The sequence below is a fragment of the Schistocerca serialis genome, chromosome 9, assembly GCF_023864345.2.
Source record: "Schistocerca serialis cubense isolate TAMUIC-IGC-003099 chromosome 9, iqSchSeri2.2, whole genome shotgun sequence".
Taxonomy (NCBI): Eukaryota; Metazoa; Arthropoda; class Insecta; order Orthoptera; family Acrididae; genus Schistocerca; species Schistocerca serialis.
This window is the reverse complement of record NC_064646.1, coordinates 445,877,285-445,900,370: the sequence shown is the minus strand read 5'-3', so window position 1 is coordinate 445,900,370 and position 23,086 is coordinate 445,877,285. Positions and strand designations below refer to the sequence as shown.

The 23,086-nt window shown below is 42.5% G+C and overlaps 1 protein-coding gene across 1 annotated transcript in view; it reads left to right on the top strand.

Moving 5' to 3' along the window:
* LOC126419143 (fatty acyl-CoA reductase wat-like) overlaps nucleotides 1–23,086 on the top strand; it is a 166,725-nt gene that overhangs the window by 25,247 nt on the left and 118,392 nt on the right. Inside the window, 3 exon segments of the mRNA XM_050086253.1 lie at nucleotides 11,560–11,878; nucleotides 22,247–22,433; nucleotides 22,436–22,494. Coding sequence (XP_049942210.1) covers nucleotides 11,585–11,878; nucleotides 22,247–22,433; nucleotides 22,436–22,494 — 540 coding nt within the window. The 5' untranslated portion in view covers nucleotides 11,560–11,584.

Sequence of the window (23,086 nt, the reverse complement as noted above, 5' to 3'; positions counted from 1 at the left end):
CCGCCGCAAGGTGTGTGGCGTAGACCCAGTGAGCTGCCTGTGTCAGAGCGCATTCACCCACGACAGAAGTCCCACCCCAGGATTCGTGGCGTGGCAGGGGCGCGGGGAATCAGCTACAACTCACATTTGGATTTTCTTCAGCGTAAAGCAATCAGTGGCCGCTACGTTGCGCGGGTTGTTATCCCCTTGCTGCTGCCACAACTTCGGCAGAGAGGCGACGTGCTTTTTCAGCAAGACAGTCCACGTCCATATTCAGGTTCTGCGACGCAGCGTGTTCTTCGTGGTGTACAATAACTGCCCTAGCCAACAAGATCACCAGATCTCTGTTCAATTGAACACGTATGGAACATGAAGAAGCGGGAAGTACTCGTTCTCCAGGGCCTATAAATACTGTCGCCGAAATATATCTAAGGCTGTATAGCTCTCGGTGCCATTATGATAGTTTGCATGGGAGAATTCACTCCTGCGTTGCCACCAGAGTGGGGATATTCTGTGTGTTGGTGGAACTGTTGCAAAGCCCTTTACTGTGACATGTGTGTTTCATTTGGTCTGAATCTGTTATCATATTCTCCTTCAATGATGAACTACCTATCAACTCACTTGTCAATAAAATGACCTTGAAGGTACTGCATTTTTTCCGGCTATGAAGGTTACTTATATGGCATTCGTGGCGTGGTGGAAGAAGTTTCAGTTACTGTATATTGATGAGATTTCGGGGTATTATCAACATGTCCGGGAAAGTTGCGTAATATTTACTTCTTTTTGTGTTGGAAGGCTTTACGCTTCAAAAATCTATCCATCGATCCAGTTCTAGAAATTATCACCTAGTTTACAATAGACTTACTGTGGATCCTTTCTTTAATGCTCAATCCGAGAACTTGTTGGCGGCAGTTTAGTTGAAAGTAGAGTCGACAGCAGCAAATCCACAGTCTTTACGACCTCTTACCTTTCCTCTTCATGTCTGCACAGGGGCTGCAGCCGACATGTTTCGTAATTTACTCCACATAATTAAGTCATGGTGCCTCTAGTTCCTTTTCCATGTTTATTACCTTCTATATTAATGTTCATTTTGTTTCAAAAGACGACCAGTAATCTGAACTATTCTTTTTCTAATATGGTTCGTTACACTAGTCCTCTTCCCAGCCTCTGAGGACTCCATCATTCGTGAACTTAACAATCCGTTAGATTTTATGATGTACATGTAACACCACATCTCGGAAGATATTTTACTTTATTCGGTCCTGAAGGTCGGGGTCTCACAGTTAGCCACACACCAAGAATATGCTTACAGAAGCCTTTTTATGACTTTTGTGCTATTATTTATTGCAGGTAATAAACACCCTCTTCTTTTACTTAGAACACATTTTGCTTTAACAATTCTACGTCTTTCGTATTCTTTACGTTTTCTAACTTTACCAATAATGTTTCCTAAGCCAGTAAATGAGGCAGTTTGTTGTAGTAGACCACTGTGGCTCCCCCTCCTTTGCCAGGACCTTTGTTTTAGACATATTTATTTTGATATTTTTTGGGATATATTTTTTTCTTTTCTGACTTATATCACAACAAAATAAGATCTAGTCAAAATTTGTCAAAACTGAGATGTCTGTCCTAATGCTGGTCACAGGTCAACATTGCTGAAGGATGCGATTTCGTGTCCTTACAATCACAATCTTCGATGCCATCCAGTTGATGAGGAAGTACTGAACATTCATTTAGGTGGATTGAGCTGGCTTCCTTTAGTTTCTATCAGAAGTTCTTGATACATTTTTATACAACATTCCTCATAACATTTTGTACTGATGGGTTGTTCATAAGATCTGAAAGTGTGATTTACTAAGATACCACACAAGATTTCACGGCTGTGGGTACCAGAAGTATCGTGGAGGTGCGTCCGCAACAGGAACATCACTGCGCACAAACCACGCACCATGAAGCGGGAGCCGGCCGCCGTGACCGATCGGTTCTAGGAGCTTCAGTCCGGAACCGCGCTGCTGTTACGGTCGCAGGTTCGAATCTTGCCTCGGGCATGGATGTGAGTGATGTCCTTAGGTTAGTTAGGTTTAAGTGGTTCTAAGTGAGATGTTACGTCCCATAGTGCTCAGAGCCATTTGAACCATTTGAAGCAGGAGCGCTGCCATGAAGAGAGGCGCGCTCTTAAGGGAGCGCGCATGAGCAGGAGTTGTCAGCTGCAAGCTTTCTAGGGAGATCCTGCAGAAGTTCGTCATATCGTCAAGTCGTCGAGTGAGATGGAAACAGTGGTCGATAGATGGACAGCGGTTAGTCTTCAGTAGAAACAGAACAGTGATTAGTATTATAGCGTGTGGAAAGAGACCGCGTGCCTACAACTGAGTACTGTTAGTTTGGAACTGTTCTTCGAATAGTGCATCAAGACATAAAATTAGTTTTTAGAGAATAATATTCAGTTTGTGTTCATGGAACTGTAGCAGATTTTCTGAATTTACGAATATCACCCTGCGGGTTACGTCACACAGTTAGTTGGTTGGTTGGTTGGTTTGGGGGATTCAAGGGACCAGACTACACACAGTTTGTCTGTGTTGGAATTTCATGAGATGAAATTTCGAGTTTCCATTCCCATTTGATATTGTTTGAACACCAAAATGGTATAATACAAGAATAGCGCCGCAAAACAATTCGATGCGCTGACTTAGTGGTAGTTTAAATTCAGTCACCAAAAACAGACCTTACCACGCATATCCACTAGCTACATCATCTTACACAGTTACAGCCAACAGCATCTTGACTTTTGCAGTGGAGAGCAGGAGAAAAATTATACAGTGAAAGGAACAAAGTACTACAAAAAAGGGCAACATACATTAATCGGTTCGTAAAAAGAAAGAATGATAGGCTGTCAACTATTATATTTAAAAAAATTCTGTGTCATTGGAAAGAAGATAACCGCGTGATCGTTATACCTACACAGATGAAAAATATTTTTCGGCCTTGCGTTTAGAGAAATATGGCACTCAGCTGGACTGTGTTTTGATATAAGAAAAGTAATTTATTTTCGTATTACAACGGAAATAGTGGACGTCCATCAGGACAGGTTGAAATAGACTTTCCGCTGCCTTTTCCACCATTCTTCTTTTATAATAGTTTTATTTCAGTCCACATTACTTCTTCCTAAAGTGGTCTTGGTCAGGTCATTCCTCCTTACTCTGGGACTGCCTCTTGCCTTCAGACTTGGTCTCCATAATTCCTTTGGTATTCTTTCATCTCCCATTCTCTTTATATGTCCAAATCATTTTAACATTCTGTTCGCTGTTCTATCATTCAACTTTTCTACTCCAATGTCATTCATAACTTCTTCATTTCTCCTCGACTTCTGCAACATACTTGGTAGGAATTTCATCTTACTCGCTTGTATTTTTTATAACCTGCTCTCCCTCAGTCATTGTCCAGGCCCCCGGAGCAGATGTCATTATGGATGTAAAGTACATATAGTACAGCACTTCCATACACTATTGCCACCTGCCTTCCCCAGACTAAGCCCCTCAGACACTGACAACACACACTGCTCTTTTATACCCTGTTGCTAATTTATGCCTCCATCCTTGTATTCTGCATTACCACACTACCGAAATATTTAAAGTTGTCCAATACTATTCCTTAATATTAATTTATCCCTTACTTCCTCCGTTTTCTCTGGGTACTGCAATAGTCTTGCTTGACGCTTTCGTTTAATGTGGCTAGTTGTTCTTGCACGTCCCTACTGTTGGGTCGCCACAACATCTAATCGACAAGTAGCAATAACCTCATCTCCCTCCCTCTATGAGCTTATTTTATCCTTTTCACGATTTTATCCATACCCATTATAAATAATAATGGAAGTGTGGTGTCACCATTACTATTTACAATGACAAAGATAAAGCTAGATGAAACTTTCGTAATACTGTGCTGGAAGAAATTTCAGTTGTTTGTTTTCTCTCTCCAAGATTCCCTATACCTCTGGGGACACTGTCCTATGCCTTCACTAAATCCAAAAATGTTATCACCATAACTTTGCCATACTTCCTATGTCTTTCCTTCAACTGTCTTCTTCTAAAGACTGGGTCCACTATTGATTTGCCGTGTCGATAGCTATGTTGCTCCTCACATAACTTGACTTTCACCTTCCTCATTGTTCTTTCCAGTGTTCTCTGCTTGTGCTTGTTGCTTGTGAGATATGTGTGATCCCTCGGTTGTGACCACATTCTTTCCACTCTCCCTTCTTGAATACTAGAATTATTGTTCCCTTTTCCCTTTTCCCATTCTGTAGGCACATTTTTCTGAGCCTATATACAGTTTAGCAAGCTATATAACTACTGGCTGTTATCCACGTCCACACTCACACATCATTAGTTTTATTGTAATGAGTGATGCTAAGTAAGTAATCTACTGTACGTTGAGTAACGTTAAGCGTCTTCACGAGTCTGCCTGTTCGAGTAGGCACAGCTCGTGAGGTGCACACCATGCTTCCCCATGGGCCTCACGATGCATGTCGTAGTGCTATTCGCTGTGTGTCTGTCGAATGGTGTATGCAGAAGAGCTTGGGCAGCTCTTCGATAGCACAATTATGGGACTGTTTAAGCACACGTTGACATCGTCGTACTTACTACATGGCAGCCAGTATTTCGACCAGTTGGATGGCGTGGCTATGTGAAGCCCATTAGCTCCATCCATAGCCAACCTTTTTATGGAAAAATTTGAAGGCATTGCCTTGGACACTGCTCCAGCTAAGCCAAGTTGCTTTTATCGTTACGTCTATGACAGTTTTATCATCTGGCCCTATGGTCGTGAATAACTGCGAGAATTTTTAGAACACCTGAACAGCATTCACGGCCACATCAGTGACGTCACAGCCAGCATTGCAACTATACAACGACGCGGCCACGGCGACACAGCAATCAGTCTTACCACTTGACAATGAACGGGGAGAGCTCCATCAAAAGCTCGTGGGATTTTAACCACCTGACGCGGCTGGAAGCCCGAGAAAATTTTTTTTATTTCAGTATACAGTGTTTGACAGTGACACACACACACGCACTCACATAGAATTAATTAATTTCAGGTATAGAAATAACAATTTTCAAATCGTAATTTTGGCTTACACAATTATCTACTTTAAGGTGTAAGTGGTTGCAGATGACAAACTGTGGAACAAAACAGTCGCTGTATAAACACAACACAGAAGAAAAACCACACCATCTGGTAAAAAGGTATGAATTCATAATTTATGTGTTTTTTTTCAAATATCTGTAATTACGATTTAAAAACTAATAGTTATGTGTATACAAACAGTAAAGAACATTCTTTATCTTTAACGGATGAAAAATAAAAGCCCACTGAAGATGTTGCAACTGCAGTGAAACATGTTTGGGTTATAAAACAAAATTATGTTTTACTAAAGGCGGACCCTATCCAAAAACATACGTATTGTTAAAGCCGGGGTCAGGGATTTTCTCTGCCTCGTGATGACTGGGTGTTGTGTGATGTCCTTAGGTTAGTTAGGTTTAAGTAGTTCTAAGTTCTAGGGGACTGATGACCATAGATGTTAAGTCCCATAGTGCTCAGAGCCATTTTGAACCATTGTTAAAGTAAACACGGAAAAACAGAGCTTCAACACCAAGATGAACTAAACGAAGCGTGGAACATGAACAAACGGAGGATTAAATGGGCCAGCATGATGTCTAGTTTTGCAGGAATGGTTTATTTGCATTAAAGTAACAGCGCTAGGTTTATTTCTGCAAACAAATATTGAATTGATTGAAAGTAATAAGGATAATTAAGAAAATTTTATCAGTGATTTGATGGCAAAATCTTGTCCGAACTTTCAGAGCCGAATGATGAGTGTGAAATTGAAAATGGAGTATCAAAATGACCAGTATGATGTTTTGTGTTCCAAAAAGTATTTATGTCAAACGAAGAGTGGGAAATGGACATCACATTGAGCAACGTGTGGTAATGTTTAAAAAAAAAAGAAAAAATGAAAAAAAAGAAAAGAAAAAAAAGTTGAGAGACAATCCACCACCCGCCATGCTACGATTGAGTATCACTACACTACTACGGCTGCTTGTGAACATGCAAAATCTGAGAAGTGTCGGAGGCTTTGCCTGCCGCAGACGCTTAGGAACTGATCTAGGCTTTCCTCTGCGCAGGTACCTTTCTCAAGTGCTCAAGAAAGGTATGCAGGTGTCACAGAGAGTGTTACAAACTGAGGGGTATCCTTTGCCGTTTTATGATGAGTACGTCAATGCTGTACTCTCCTCTTATGACCACACCTATGTTTGCAAATCAGGGGCCTGAGAAACGATAAACACACTTCACTGCTTTGGTTCACGTTTAAGTATCGTCGAATGATTTTGAACGGTCCTTGTGGTTTCACCCTGTGTTCCAGAGCAGAAACTACAGTAGCGCGGTGTTGCAGCCTCATGGTGTGCTTGTAAAATGGGCGAATTGTCCGAGGAGTGTCAGCAGTCACAAAAGCGTCGAAGAACGTCATTGTGTGGGGCTTAGAAATGCAAGCTGTAATTTTCAACTGCGGAATGTCTGTAAACGGACGCCCCAAGGTAAGGAGTGATTTCACTGACGCTCTTTATGCCAGCTCCTGAGCGGCGGTGTGTTTATGATGTTTTCCCCCGCCACCCACATGAAAACCGCGTGATTTCAACGCTGGAGATCGCTATCCTGATTGCCATCGCAAAGGCGTCACGAAATGGGGGTTAGAGGTCGTTAAGTGGTGGTGTGACGCTCTGACACAACCTCAGTTGCGTTGTGCAGAAGTTTGGTGAAATTTGGTGCCAGACATCATTAACCCATCTTACGCATCATAAGTTGTTCTGAGCTTATGTACGTCATAACAGCAGCTTAATTGGAAAGTAACACTTCCTGCAGAAATTTCCTTATCCTACCATATTTCCAGTTCGTTCAACTGGCCGTTATATGATTCCATTTAAGTGATTACATCATCAAGTCGGAAGTACGCATTGAGTAGCCTGGGCAATATCACTGCTGACGAACTAGGATCTGAATGTTTTGAACAGGTTGTAATTAACATCCAGGGAACATAATTTTCTTTCTGTGTAGAGCGTTCTTCGTTACGACAGAACCATGAACCAAGCTTCTTTCTGATTTGGTGGTCTGGTGGAAAGATGCTTAATGTCTGGGTTAAATTCGCACGCCAAGGAACCAGTTTTAGCGAAAACAAACAGACCCCGTTTACCTCTGCTAACGCCAATTGAACTAAACTTGGCTGCACATTGGTTACAAATCTATATTAAGCGTGATAACTCTTCGCTACCTATTGCAGGAGAGTCGGTATAAAATGAGGAAAGAAAGAGAAGACGTATCAAGCTGAAATAACAATAATGATTGGCGCCGGTTTCGACTCTCATTCAAATAAAGAACTTTTCATCATATCAGTTCACGTCCAAACATATCACATCTAGTTAGTCATGAAAAGGAATTCGATTGTCAATGTCTCTTCGTGTGTAGTCAACAACCATAATAACATCTCCAGTGTTTGACTCCCAGTCAGTACAGAACTTTTTGTCAAGTTAGTTCCAGTTCGGACATTTGCAAATCTTAATACTTGTGAAATAAACCGATATTTAACACCTATTCTGGGAAACAAGGAAGCTAGGTGCCAGATTCAAACCGCTGTAATGCAAAACGTTTTCGTCTCGCCGATTTAATTTAAACCATTTCGTTAGTGGTGAAAATTTGCGGTATCTAACATTTGATTCTGCTTAGTTAACATTCCGATTAGGTTCTTGGTTCGAATCCCCCTTCTTTTTGCATTTTAGTGATATCAGTTTTCAGTAGTACTGATAGCCATACAGCTTTTTTCTGTAGTAGTCTCCTGTAGTAACCATTCTGTGTAGTCAAACGACTGAGCCAAAAAGAGAGCGAAAGACCTGCAAGGCAGTTACTTTCTGTAGGTTGCATATAAATCAAGAGGAATTCAGTTCAGGTCATTCGCTTACTTTTGAGAATAATAGTACCACGACCTGAATGATTATGATCATTACTTATAGCTCGCTAAAGTTATAGAGTTTAATACAGTAATGTTCTTTCAGAGCTATGGCATTTCCATTAAAACAAGTCGCAATAGGGAAGCAGAGTAACAACGGCCAAATGAATGCCTCTTTACATTAGATATTTCTTTTCTTTCCGGCCTTCCAGACAACCAAAAGAAGGAAACAGACAAACAAACAAGAAAGATTACACAATATATGCATCGTACATAGTTAAACACTTGCACACTTGCTGCTGCTCATATCATAGGCACGAAGGAAGAGTACTACCATTGTCATCCAGTGACCATGCAACCATCTTCTATGCATCTAGAATGAGATTTTCACTCTGCAGCGGAGTGTGCGCTGATATGAAACTTCCTGGCAGAATAAAACTGTGTGCCCGACCGAGTCTCGGTCGGGCACACACTTTTAATCTGCCAGGAAGTTTATATGCATCTGTTTGCAAAAATACAGAAAGACACCGATAATAATAAGTTATTCTACGAAATAAGTTAGCTGTTACTTGATGGAAGTTCTAAGAAAAATAAAGAACTATATAGCGGTCTTCTGTTTAGGTTGTTACAGAGAACGCTTGAATTATTATAGCTCATTATACGTAGAAAATAAGGATTATCTGATTCGGAATATCCAGTATAAATTATATTTCTGTTCCAAGAATTTAATTAAGACGCTAAAAAGCTCAACTAATATCAAAGAGTATTAGTATTTGAGTTTGTATTGATGAGTGGTATATTACATCTGACATATTGTATCCCAATATAAATGTAAAAAAACAGTAATTTTTACGAATCAACCTGATTCACTGTTTTTGAATTATTTACTACGTACATGTTTCAGATCTTAGTGTCAATATGTAGAAAGTGTATCAAATACATTTTTCTAAGATATTTTGCGACTAGATCAGATGTGATGCATATTGATTTCAGTAGACGTTTGCTGGACGCACGAAGAAGTACCTTTCTCTTTGTTAGATTCTCATATGACTCCTTTTGCTCAGTTTTTGAAAGCGGGCAATTAAGGGGAAGTGGTTGTCATCGACTATATTTTTATTCCCATGTTTACAGTATGGTGTCCTCTGTAGATAAGCTTCAGTGAAAACAAATATATCTGTAGCTACAGTATAGCAACATCTAAGTATATTTTAAATCAATGCAGGTACTTAGTATTTGAATTGGTTTCCAAATATGACAGCTGTTGATGTTTAATTTACGAATAAGACAAGTGTAAATATTTCGACAAAAATGCGACGTAGGACTGTTTAGCTTATCTGAAGTGTGTAACGCATTAAATAATCAATAGTTGTTCTCAGGAGAAAGGTAAGTTTAACGACATGTAACAAACTGTGGTAACATATTGCTAAGGGCTGACTGAAGAAGATAATAATGTCCTAAACGGGTCCAGTTTTACAAACGGATAAAATATTACGAGCGTGACTAAATAGGTAAGTGAAAGAAGTGTAACTACAAAAGGCAATATTTTTAACGGGGAAAGTGAAACTACAGTAATTGAAGAAAAGGAACTACGGAGTATGTTAGTAGGAGGGGTAATTTACAAAGTGATTTAGATGGCATTATTAGCAGTATCTGAACTTGTGCGTGCCGAGGAAGGGAACTGTGTCCGATCACTCAGCACTTATCATTGGTGAATGGGCTGATCGTTATTAATTATAACTGCGGCCAGAGTTGGTTGACATAAATCTTTTCTATCGTACCGCGTCATAACGTCCAAACTATAGTGGGGTAACCAATGCCACAGTATAGCGAACAGAGAAGGTCGCTGTAACTGTGGCCGAAACTTTGGTTTCTCTACTATAGTTTTGTACATTACGACGCGTATGATAGAAAAACTTTATGTCTGCTGATGATTATCAGTTTCCGTTATTTCAAGGCATCTCGCCTTCCTTTTTGAGTGTTACGTAAGACCTTATATTGCACATCGTAGCTATGTCCTGTGATTTGTAAAATACACTACTGGCCATTAAAGTTGCTACACCACGAAAATGACGTGCTACAATCGCGAAATTTAACCGACAGGAAGAACATGCTGTGATATGCAAGTGATTAGCTTTTCGGAGCATTCACACAAGGTTGGCGCCGGTGGCGACACCTACAACGTGCTGACATGAGGAAAGTTTCCATCCGATTTCTCATACACAAATAGTAGTTGACTGGCGTTGCCTGGTGAAACATTGATGTGATGGCTCGTGTAAGGAGGAGAAATGCGTACCATCACGTATCCGACATTGATAAAGGTCGGATTGTAGCCTATCGCGATTGCGGTTTATCGTATCACGACATTGCTGCTCGCGTTGGTCGAGATCCAATGATAGTTAGCAGAATATGGAATCGGTGGGTTCAAGAGGATAATACGGAACGCCGTGCTGGATCCCAACGGCCTCGTATCACTAGCAATCGAGATGACAGGCATCTTATCCGCATGGCTGTAACGGATCGTGCAGCCACGTCTCGATCCCTGAGTCAACAGATGGGGACGTTTGCAAGACAACAACCATCTTCACGAACAGTTCGACTACGTTTGCAGCAGCATGGACGATCAGCTGGGATACAATGGCTGCGGTTACCCTTGACGCTGCATCACAGACAGGAGCGCCCGCGATGGTGTACTCAACGACGAACCTGGGTGCACTAATGGCAATTTTTTTTCGGATGATTCCAGGTTCTGTTTACAGCATCACGATGGTCGCATCCATGTTTGACGACATCGCGGTGAACGCACATTGGAAGCGTGTATACATCGCCATAGTGGGGTATCACCCGGCGTGATGGTATGGGGTGCCATTGGTTAGGTCTCCTCTTGTTCGCATTGACGGCACTTTGAACAGTGGACGTTATATTTCAGATGTGTTACGACCCGTGGCTCTGCCCTTCATTCGATCCCGCGGAACCCTACATTTCAGCAGGATAATGCACCACCGCATGTTGCAGGTCCTGTACGGGCCTTTCTGGATACAGAAAATGTTCGACTGGTGCCCTGGACAGCACACTCTCCAGATCTCTCACCAATTGAAAACGTCTGGTCAATGGTGGCCGAGCAACTGACTCGTCACAATACGCCAGTCACCACTCTTGATGAACTGTGGTATCGTGTTGAAGCTGCATAGGCGTACACACCATCCAAGCTCTGTTTGACTCAATGCCCAGGCGTATCAAGGCCGTTATTACGGTCGGAGGTGGTTGTTCTGGGAACTGATTTCTCAAGATCTATGCACCCATATTGCGTGAAAATGTCATCACATGCCAGTTCCAGTATAATATATTTGTCCAATGAATGCCCGTTTATCATCTGAATTTGTTCTTGGTGTAGCAATTTTAATGGCCAGTAATGTAATAAATATTATACAAGCATCATTCGCTTTTTGAGTCGTAATGTATAGAATACTCTACCGAGAAAGACGGAACACAGAATTAGAGATACCTCGGTAGCTGATATCGAGGGTGTAAATATAGATGTGGGTGACATTTTGTATTATTTCGAACCTTCTGATGTTCGTTCATCGTGTTAGGAGCGCAGAGCAGTGGAGAGGCAGGATGCCGTGCTGCGAGCTGCACCCCCGCGTGATGACGCCCGAGGACGAACAGAGGGAGCTGGATGCGCTCCCCGCGGACTGGTGGCCTCCTGGAGTGCTGGAGCGGCTCAGCCGCGTCGCCGCCTTCTACGACGGCGCGGCGGTCTTCCTCACGGGAGCCACCGGCTTCGGCGGCACCCTCGTACTGGAGAAGCTGCTGCGCTCCTGCCCCGGCGCCTCCACGGTCTACGTGCTCGTCAGGGACAAGAAAGGCGTGCCGCTGCGGGAGCGGCTGCGGTCTCACCTCGACAACGTGGTAAGAGTGCGAGTGTCAGGCAGTAACACGAAGTACTTCACTAGAGGACTGAGTACCCTGGCACACCTGCACATGAATTTGCCTGAATTTGGCAGAAGAGTGGAAGAATTACACATGTAACTAGCATTTTCTATTGAGCCGAAATTATTTGGTACTGTGATGAGATTACTCCCAACACCATCCTTAGAGATGCGAGTTACTTCTCGCCTAAGCCGCAATTTCTCCCCCTGTACCCAGATGAGTAAAGCGTAGTGGGCGTCAGAACATGCCGCAAACTGCAACACAGCAGCTCTGCCTCCAATATCAAGATGTATCTCACTGAAGCGTTCTCTACCGTGCCTCGACCAGAAGTTTCCTATACCACGTTCCACGTTGAGGTCTACACTACTGCTCCTTGAACCAAAGTGTGCTCTACCATACGTCACCCAGAAGTGTTCTCTGTGTTGATCAGTAAATTCGTTCTTCACTCTACAAGTATGCACAATTCTTGAGCACCTTTAAGAATGAAACTGCTAAGTGCTAGTCAAAGATATATTGTTACCAAGTGAAAAATCTCCTTCCCATGAGGAAATATTGCACCGATGACCAGTCGTTATATACCAGGTCGCTTCGATGATTTAGCTAATCGTCACCTTCATACATGCACTTCTCGAAAAACCTTGTGTCCTGCTTTTCCCTGCTATGCGGTTTATTAAGGTTATCGAACGAGGAGGCTTCTTACAACTTATCACGGCCGATGTCATCCATCTAACGCAAAGTGGTGACAGCAAGTCGGCCTTTGTCTCTTCGAAGTGAAAGGAATTTCTGTTCACAAAGCAGGCCAGCCACTTCCGATGGCACACCAACACGTTTATCTATCACTTATTGCCCCTCCCATAGTATTGACGAGCCGGCCGTTGTCGCCGAGCGGTTCTAGGCGCTTCAGTCTGGAACCGCGCGACCGCTACAGTCGCACGTTCGAATCTTGCATCAGGCATGGATTTGTGTGATGTCCTTAGGTTATTGTTGTTGTTGTGGTCTTCAGTACTGAGACTGGTTTGATGCAGCTTTCCATGCTACTCTATCCTGTGCAAGCTTCTTCATCTCCCAGTACCTACTGCAACCTACATCCTTCTAAATCTGCTTAGTGTATTCATCTCGTGCTCTCCCTCTACGATTTTTACCCTCCACGCTTCCCTCCAATACTAAATTGGTGATCCCTTGATGCCTCAGAACATGTGCTACCAACCGATCCCTTCTTCTAGTCAAGTTGTGCCACACACTTCTCCCTCAGACTTCAAGAAGAATATAATAATTCCAATCCCAAAGAACGCAGGTGTTGACAGATGTCAAAATTACCGAACTATCAGTTTAATAAGTCACTGCTGCAAAATACTAACACGAATTCTTTACAGACGAATGGAAAAACTGGTAGAAGACGACCCCGGGGAAGATCAGTTTGGATTACGCAGAAATGTTGGAACACGTAAGGCAATACTGACCCTACGACTTATCTCAGAAGCTAGACTAAGAAAAGGCAAACCTACGTATTTAGCATTTGTAGACTTAGAGAAAGCTTTTAACAATGTTTACTGGAATACTATCTTTCAAATTCTGAAGGTGGCAGGGGTAAAACACAGGGAGTGAAAGGCTATTTACAATTTGTACAGAAACCAGAGGCAGTTATTAAAGTCGAGGGACGTGAAAGGGAAGCAGTGGTTGTGAGGGAGTGAGACAGGGTTTGCAGCCTATACCTGATGTTACGTTATTCAATCTGTATATTGAGCGAGCAGTAAAGGAAACAAAAGAAAAGTTCGGAGTAGGTATTAAAATCCATGGAGGAGAAATAAAAACTTTGAGGTTCGCCGATGACATAATTCGATCAGAGACAGCGAAGGAGTTGGAAGAGCAGTTGAACGGAATGGACAGTGTCTTGAAAGGAGGATACAAGATGAACATCAACAAAAGGAAAACGATATAATGGAATGTAGTCAAATTAAGTCGAGTGATGCTGAGCGAATTAGATTAGGAAATGAGATACTTAAAGTAGTAAGGGAGTTTTGCTATTTGGGGAGCAAAATAACTGATGATGGTCGAAGTAGAGAGGATATAAAATGTAGACTGGCAATGGAAAGGTAAGCGTTTCTGATGAAGAGAAATTTGTTAACATCGAGTATAGATTTAAGTGTCAGGAAGTCGTTTTTGAAAGTATTTGTATGGAGTGTAGCCATGTATGGAGGTGAAACATGGACGATAAATAGTTTAGACAAGAAGAGAATAGAAGCTTTCGAAATGTGGTGCTACAGAAGAATGCTGAAGATGAGATGGGTAGATCACATAACTAATGAGGAGGTGTTGAATAGGATTGGGGAGAAGAGAAGTGTGTGGCACAACTTGACTAGAAGAAGGGATCGGTTGGTAGCACATGTTCTGAGGCATCAAGGGATCACCAATTTAGTATTGGAGGGCAGTGTGGAGGTTAAAAATCGTAGAGGGAGAGCACGAGATGAATACACTAAGCAGATTCAGAAGGATGTAGGTTGCAGTAGGTACTGGGAGATGAAGAAGCTTGCACAGGATAAAGTAGCATGGAGAGCTGCATCAAACCCGTCTCTGACATGAAGACCATAACAACAACAACTATAATACAAAGTGGATAATACCGAGAACAAGAGCTGCCCCTGACTTTCTGCACTTTCTGCACTTAATTTGTAAAGTTGTGTTGACAGATATGAACCAGTGACTGAAGAATTAAATGTGAAATTGATGGAATGGTATTGGCGTGACAGTCACTTGGATGATTTCCCGTGTGACGCGGATGACTGGAATGGAACTTGTTGTTGTACAGTATATATATATATATGTATATATATATGTACAGTGTATATATATATATATATATATATATATATATATATATATATATATATATATATATATATATGTATGATGTATGTCGTGTGGCTAGGGCCTCCTGTCGGGTAGACCGCTCGCCTGGCGCAAGTCTTTCGATTTGACGCCACTGCGGCGACTTGCGCGTCGATGCGGATGAAATGATGATGATGATTAGGACAACACAACGCCCAGTCCCTGAGCGGAGAAAATCCCCGACCCAGCCGGGAATCGAACACCTGGCCCTTAGGATTGACAGTCTGTCGCGCTGACCACTCAGCTACCGGGGGCGGACTGTTGTACAGTGAAAGAAGGAAATGTCACCATCATTGTTACATTAGTGATATAATTTTCATATTGTGTGAGTTTTTCTGTAAAACGCAAATCGGTGCCTTTTCCAATTTATTAATGCCATCAAAGCTTAACTATCTAATGCAATTGTCTCAACTATTTACTCAGACAGTAGTTAGCTACTGTTTGGAATAGATGATGTCATAAAAAGTGTGGACGATGATTAAATTCGTATGTTCTCAAAGTTCTTAGTGATTTTATGCCTATATAATTGTGTTTTTTTTAATTATCTCTCTAGTATGAGGGCGTGGTGAAAAGTAATGCCTCTGAATTTTTCTAGTGAAAACTCTTAATATTTTTTTAATGAAACAAACATTATTAACTTTCTACATTTTTTTCTTGATGTCTATATACACTGTTTATTTCTCAACGAAGTCACCCTGGTGACGAACACATTTCCGCGATGATGGAGTACTTTGTCGATACCGTCAGTGTAGAATATTTGTCTTTGTTGACGGAACCACAACCTCACCTCTGGTTCACTATCAAAGTGAACATCCCGAAGGCGTTCTTTAAGTTTTGGAAACAGATGAAAATCGTATGGGACCAAGTCGGGACTGTATGGAGGATGATGGATGAGGGGGAACCCAAAGCGCCGGACTGCTGCAGATACCGCAGTGCTGCTGTGTGGTCTGCCGCTGTCACGCCTAAGAAGAGGGTGCTCCCTGTATGGGAGAACTCTCCTAATTTGAAACTCGATTATAGCTTACTGTTTGTCTCTACCGACGCAGTTACGTTACACACCACAATGTTACACTATAATTAAGAGCGCTTTAGCGTCAGAGGTCTGCAAGTATGTAGACGTGAAGAATAAAGATGTAAAAAGCTTATAATATTTCTTTTATTTGAGAAGCTTCAATGATTTCACATAAAAACTGCGGGGGCCTTGCCTTCCAGTATGGCCTCAGACACCACAACGCTGTTGTCTTATTAAATAAAGCATTATGATCATTATGAGGCAGAGGTGGAAATAATTTTGGATGTTTTAATTATGAATCAGAGATTGAAACAGAGAGATAGAGCTACAGGAACGAGAGAGAGAGAGAGAGAGGGAGAGAGAGACAGAGAGAGAGAAGGAGGGAGAGAGTTAAGCTATTTACTGCCGTATGTAGAAATTAAAAAAAAGTGTGTGATTCCCTAAGGTACCACACTGCTAAGGTCATCGGTCCCTAGACTTATACACCACTTAAGCCTACTTAATGCTAAGAACAACAGACACACCCATCCCCGAGGGAGGACACGAACCTCCGGAGGGGGGGAGGGGGGGGGGCGCAATCCGTGGCGTGCGGCCTTCCACCGCGCGGCCACTCCGCGCAACGTGGAAATTTAGCGACAAGACAATACAGTATATAACGCTAATTCAAGTTAAGCTTGCGTTAAATGACTCCATTTTTACCCAATTCAGGTGATTGACTACCTTATTTTAATATGACGACATCCAGGGGTAGGAAGTATTTGCGTATATGTGTGTATGTGAGCATGTGTGTGTGTGTGTGTGTGTGTGTGTGTGTGTGTGTGTGTGTGTGTGTGTGTGTGTGTGCCTGAGCATAAGGCTATTTTAGGTGAATCTCTTCGAACTTGAGGCCTATTCTAGTGAATCTTACTAATTTTTTCGAAAGTAAGTTATTTGTGAACTATACACCGATTTTACATTGTTAAAGTAACTGATTCAATACTCCGCTGAAGTTGACTGGAGTGAGGGTGGGAGAATGTAGATAGGGAAGGGGTCGGGTAGGATAGAGGAGGGGTATGGTTTGTCACGTGATAAGTTGAAATGATTAATAAGGCGGTGGATATTACCGCCATCTTGGACTGCGAAGTATTTGGTCATGCAAGTAGGCAATCCGTAGTAGCTTTTCCATTTTAAGTCAGTGATACCACAAATATCAATACTGCATTTAGGTGAAAAGTGGATCAGGATCGAAATAGACACACTACTGATGTAAATACTGGCGATGAAAGTCTGATTGTAAAACCATATTCCTTATTGTTAAGAGGACATCTTCCTCGTGCCAAACCATACTGGTCTCCCAGACATATTTGATGATGGATTGTACTTTCCAAAATCGTTCATATCTGTTGTGTGCATAATCATGATCAATGAACTGCAACATTGGGATGTTGTATTCTTTGACAGTAACAAAAGGTATTGACATATTTCACTTCATCTTTGTAAGAATTCTTAATCCTATTCCTTACAAAGCCAGCAGTTGTTCAACAATTCTCCAAGACTCTTGTTACTATTCTGTTGTCAAATGCGCAAGTATCTCTGTCCTCTTTCTGACTACTGCTCCTTAATAAGACAAACTTCAACCTACGCTATTCCTCGCTTAAGTCCTGTAGTTGCCGCTCAATTTTCAAACTGGTAACATTACATCCTTGCTTTACCATTTGTCGACTGACAACCTTATTCGTCCACCTTCTGAATACTCCTTTGCGTGCTGTCCTTGCCAAGAACCCAAATGAGTTAACTATGAATCTTTTTGGAAAGGAGATGATCATATTGAGAATATATTTGGAAGAGTATGTGTACTCTGTATGTATTTTCCGAGACGTGGTATGTCCTCTTGATAGCTGTATGGCATAATTCCTTCTCGATTACGTCTGAGGTCTGATCTTGGAACCAATATGTTTTCTCTTACTTGGTATGTCCAGCGACCTTCAGAACAAATAGTAGGATAGAACATACGTCCTTTCAAAACTTACAATTCAGTGGATCGCATCAACGCTTACGTGGGTAAATGTATTATCACTTGGGAAAATGACACCTGGGCAGCAGAGATCTATACTCTTAGTGTGTTCCATGGATAACAGACATTCAAATGAATGTCCAGCTATTAATAATAACGACATACAGCTGCTGATGTTAAATTTGGTAGTACACGGTTTCACATCACACAAAGATCCTTGCTCCAATATTTGTTTTTAATTAACTACCACTGTTCCGATGACCTGTAACCTACCAGCAACGGTCTTTCTTGGATATTAAACGGAATGTGCCCTGCCACGGCAGAGTGCACGTCTATGTTTCGTAGAGATAAGAAAAGAAAGTCTCCTCTGTGGTGGGAAAGGTCATACAAGCACTTTCCACACGTATAGTCAACATAATTATCAGTCCTAAGATAAGAGAAAGCTACTCAAACAGATCGTAAGAAGAATATGTTGTATTGTTGCTGGATACTGTGGAACAGGACACTAATTTTTCTAGTTTCCTTAGCTTGTGTCGTAGTAGTTAACGCCGCTGCTTCTAGATGTCAGGATGCTACGTTCCATTGCAAGCCGGATATAAGATTTTATTCTCTCAAGGCCGGGTGTTTTTATTCTCCTCGTTGTTCCGCCTCTCCTTCCTCACAACGACATGCAGGTCGCCGAAGTAGCGTGAGGTAGAAAGGCTGGCACCAGGTGGTCGGGCAACTGATGCGCGCCTCCTGCACAACAGTACAACACCATCATTGCCGTTTCCTACTCATCGCTATGAACTGCAGTACAACTGCAGCACACTACTGGATCACATTATAAGAGAACCAAACGGAAGATGGATTTCGTGACAGATTAAAAAAGTGCTCCTGACTGGCTCGAACTCGGAACTTTGCCTTCCGTAGAGGACGTTATCACCCTTGTTGAGTGGTACTTAAGATAGGTAAATAAATTAGTGAAATCAATGTGAAGTGAAGTAGAAATTAGAAAATAAATGAAAAAGTTTAGTTTAGAAGAATTACACACTGGCAAACAGCGGGCAAAGCAGCAGTGGCAACGGCCGGCGCTTGCAAGTCAGCACCTTCAGGAGAAGACATCGCCCTCCCCCCATAAGCGGAGCTGTAGATTCAGCCGTCAGGGCGTCGGCCGACCGGCTCACGTGTTTCTCAACTGTCACACGTGATCAAAGGCCCTCACCTACATTCCAAGAGCCAATGACCGACGTTAAGAAGATTCTTCGAGAAGCTTTTCAACGTGACAGAAGAGGCAATGACCGTGAAGTCGTTCACCTCCAGTGAACTGAAGTAAATAAATACGTGAGACGCAGTGGGCCCGACAGTAGTTTTTAGTTCAGTTCCAGTACAGTTCAATCGGTGCTGAAGACCGTTATGCAGGAAGAGACTACATCATTCACAGAAGCACGAAGTCCGCCGCTGTAATGGAATAGCAAGCAGCAGCCTCACCGCAAGAAGACATAAGTTAGAAGCTATTTGATTTTTTCGTACCCGGGTGGCTCGTGAGGACAGGAACGAGACGGCCTCACATCAGCAGTCACCTGTGAGCTGGTGATGAAGATCTGACAGCCGAAGACTGTCAAGCTGGAGTCCGTTGTTCGAGTCCGGGATACTGGCCTTGACCCGCCGCGCAGCTCCGCTGGCCGACGCACAACACACACGGCCGCATAAAGAGAAGAGACACTGGGACTCCTCATCCAAGGTATCACCATCCGATTCACGACTTCGTTCTCAATAATTAAACGGGCCACTGCACGATGCGCATCTCCAGTCAAACCAGTAAGGAAACAATTGTACAAATCTTTCAATAAAAGTTATCTTATGTAAAAATACTGTTTCATTCTACCTCATACCCGAGCCAAGGAAGAACCCACCCTACCCACATGTTAAGAGAGAAAAAGTAATTTATTTAGTGTTTTTCACCCTGTCATAATGCTTTAGAATCAAATGCCCTTTGCAGTAATGCTCATCCTGACAATTGACTAGCATCAAAAGAGAAAACCCAGTTACACCCTCTATAACTCTCAAGCATACAGCTCTGTATCTGCTTGCATGGAAGCGACAGCGCAGTCTTGCATGTCTGCACTCCATTTTGAGAGGACGTCTCATAAGAGTGAACATACCACCTTAGCGTGACAGATTCGTTGTTAATCCAGTGGAGGTGCTTGTCATCCAAAGAAAACACTCTGGAGCTCTTTGCCATGGACTTGTAAGATTTGGTGGCCGTAGCTGAGGTCCAAAGCCGTTCCTTCGAATGTGAGGGATTTGAGTGGTGTGCTTTGATAAGTACCTAACAAAATGAATGTCGACAATGTGTCGTTTATGCTAAGGGCATGGATTCTGTAAGCCGGAATACGGTGGTCGTTTATGCGGTTACATTTCCTGTTGCCCACCACATTGTTCAGAAATACACGGCAAATGTACGCTTATAACGAGGCAAGTCTACTCACAATGGCTGGAAAATTTTGTCACCGTAGTTCTAAGAACGCTCCTGGATTATACCCATTACTTCTAATAAGAAGGCCGTTTCCACAAAGATACTGCCTAACTCCCTTTGAAACAAACGTTAGAGAGGGAAATCAGTTCCATGCGTCGTCTTCTTCCAGCCGCGGGTATGAAGTATGGTGCAGTTTGTTTAATGGTTTTCGGAGTCGTGTCAATTGTTTTATAGGACATAAGGTCACTCTTAAAGGAACGGTAAGAGCCAAAGTTTATGAAATGCTTCTAAGTCACTACATTAATTCAAAGGCTCAAGCCTTCTTTGCATTCTCCGCTGTGGTAACGGAGAATATCCCTCAAAATGAATTGTATAAAGTTCCATGGACTATTGTTCTGGATTTCGATTGCTATCAGAACATTGAATTTTTTGTTACTTACTTACACACTGGTCATACCGGACTCAAGAGTCCAATACCGCAGCAACTTATTTTCGCCATCTGACCCTGTCTTGGGCTATTTCCTTCCATTCATCTTCAACACCTAGACTCCTCAAATCAGCCTTCACATTGTCCTTCCATTTACGCCTCGGTCTCCCCACAGGACGTTTTCCCTCTAAGTGCCCTACCAGTACTCTGCACGCTGCCCTGCCCTCATCCATTCGAGGTACGTGACCCGGCCATCGGAGCATACGTGATTTAATAATACTGATTATGTCAGGGCTTGAATAGAGTTCGTGAACCTCTTCGTTATGCAGTTTTCGCCACTCTCCACTAATGTCATCCCTTTTTGCTTCGAAAATTTTCCTTAAAATTTTGTTTTCAAATACTCGAAACGGCTTTTCATTTTTCACAGTGAGAGACCAAGTCTCACACCCATACAGCATAACTGGTAGAATAATAGTTTTATATAGTCTAATCTTGAAATTACTAGACAATATCCGTGATGAAAGTAATTTATTCAGTGAGAAGTAGCACGCATTTCCCGCCCGTAATCTCTTCTTCAGATCAGATTCAATCTCATTTCTCGAAGTGATGCCCACGCCTAGATACTTAAATGTGTTCACTTTTTCAGACTGCATGTCTCCAACTCTTAATATTTCCTGATCTACTGCTGTTGGCATTCTAGTGGTAACCAGGAATTTAGTTTTGTCTTCACTTATCCTTAGACCTACATCTTCACTAACCTTGATTAACGCATTCGCATTTTCTGTTACAGATACTTTACTATCACTAATGATGTTTAGATCATCTCGATGCCCTAATATCTTAATATTTCGATTTAACTCCACAGCCTCTGAATTATCTGCTGCTATTCGTACAATATATTCTAGGACTAAATTAAAAAGTAGCGGAGACAGGGCATCTCCCTGTTTAAGTCCGTTCTTTATTACAAATTCTTCTCTCTCCAGTTTCCCCACGCGTACCCTACCTTTCGTATTTTCCAAACTCGCTTCTATAAGTCTAACATACTTCTTTGGTATTCCGAGTTCCAAAAGAATTCTGTGCAATTTTGATTGCAATACTGAATCATATGTTTTTGAATTTTTTGTTACAGAACAGAAACTCCAAGCAACGATTCGTGTTTGCATTATTTTGTCGAACAGCTGTAATGATGGAGGAATAATGACCACCACATTGTCCTGCAGTTTCTAAACTTCTCAGAGGAGGTTTTAGGAACCTGCAAACAGTATTTGTGATGTAACTCTTCACGCTTTCCCGACGAGATCTTGACATGTGGAATAATCGTGTCTATTGCCGGATGTTTGTGTCGCTCTGGCACAATATTTCGGCCACGTAACTTGTTGCCTTCTTCAGATGCTACCTGAGACTGCCGTATTGGAGGATCTTGTCCAGTATATTGGCCGGAATATTGTGCCAGAGCGACACAAACATCCGGCAGTAGACCCGATTATTTCACATGCCAGTATTTGTGATAACACCTTACACGGAGTATGTGGGAGGTCCTACGTGAGATGCCTTACCTGTGCTGTCCTCAGGTCTTCAGCAAGGCCCGCGAGGCGTGCCCGGACTACCTCCGCAAGGTGGTGGCCGTGGCGGGCGACTGCACGCAGCCGGGACTGGGGATCAGCCCGGCTGACGCCGCCGAGCTCACCGGCAGGGTGTCCGTCGTGTTCCACGTGGCCGCCACCGTGCGCTTCGACGCAGACCTCCGGACTGCCACGTCACCAACGTTGGCTCCACCTGCGAGGTCATCGCACTAGCCAAGCGTATGCCCAACCTCAAGGTGAATGGCGGTTGAAATTATTTATATTCACACCGTAGTAGATCCAGCGTATCAATCTTCCTTATCGGATACAGTTCATTCAAACGTCAACTAAAAAACAAAAGATGCATGTTGGACAAGCTATTACCAGATAATCGATTGGTGAACGTTTTATTGGAAGGAAGAAAAAAGTCACTCACTGATCAGTCGAGCCTGGCAACGGAAGACAGCAAAACGAAAGCTGAAATTTTAAATTTAGCATATGAGGAATCTTTCACGCAGGAGGATCGTACAAACATACCGCCGTTTGAATCTCGTACAGATTACCGTATGAAGGACATAGTGATAGACATCCCTGGGGTTGTGAAGCAGCTCTATGGGTTGAAAATAAATAAATCGCCAGGTCCTGATGGGATTCCAATTCGGTTTTACAGAGAGTACTCTACTGCATTGGCTCCTTACTTAGCTTGCATTTATCGCGAATCTCTTGTCCAACGTAAAGTCCCGAGCGACTGAAAAAAAAACGCAGGTGACGCCTGTATATAAGAAGGGTAGACGGACGGATCGGATCCTCAAAATTACAGACCAATATCCTTAACATCGGTTTGTTGCA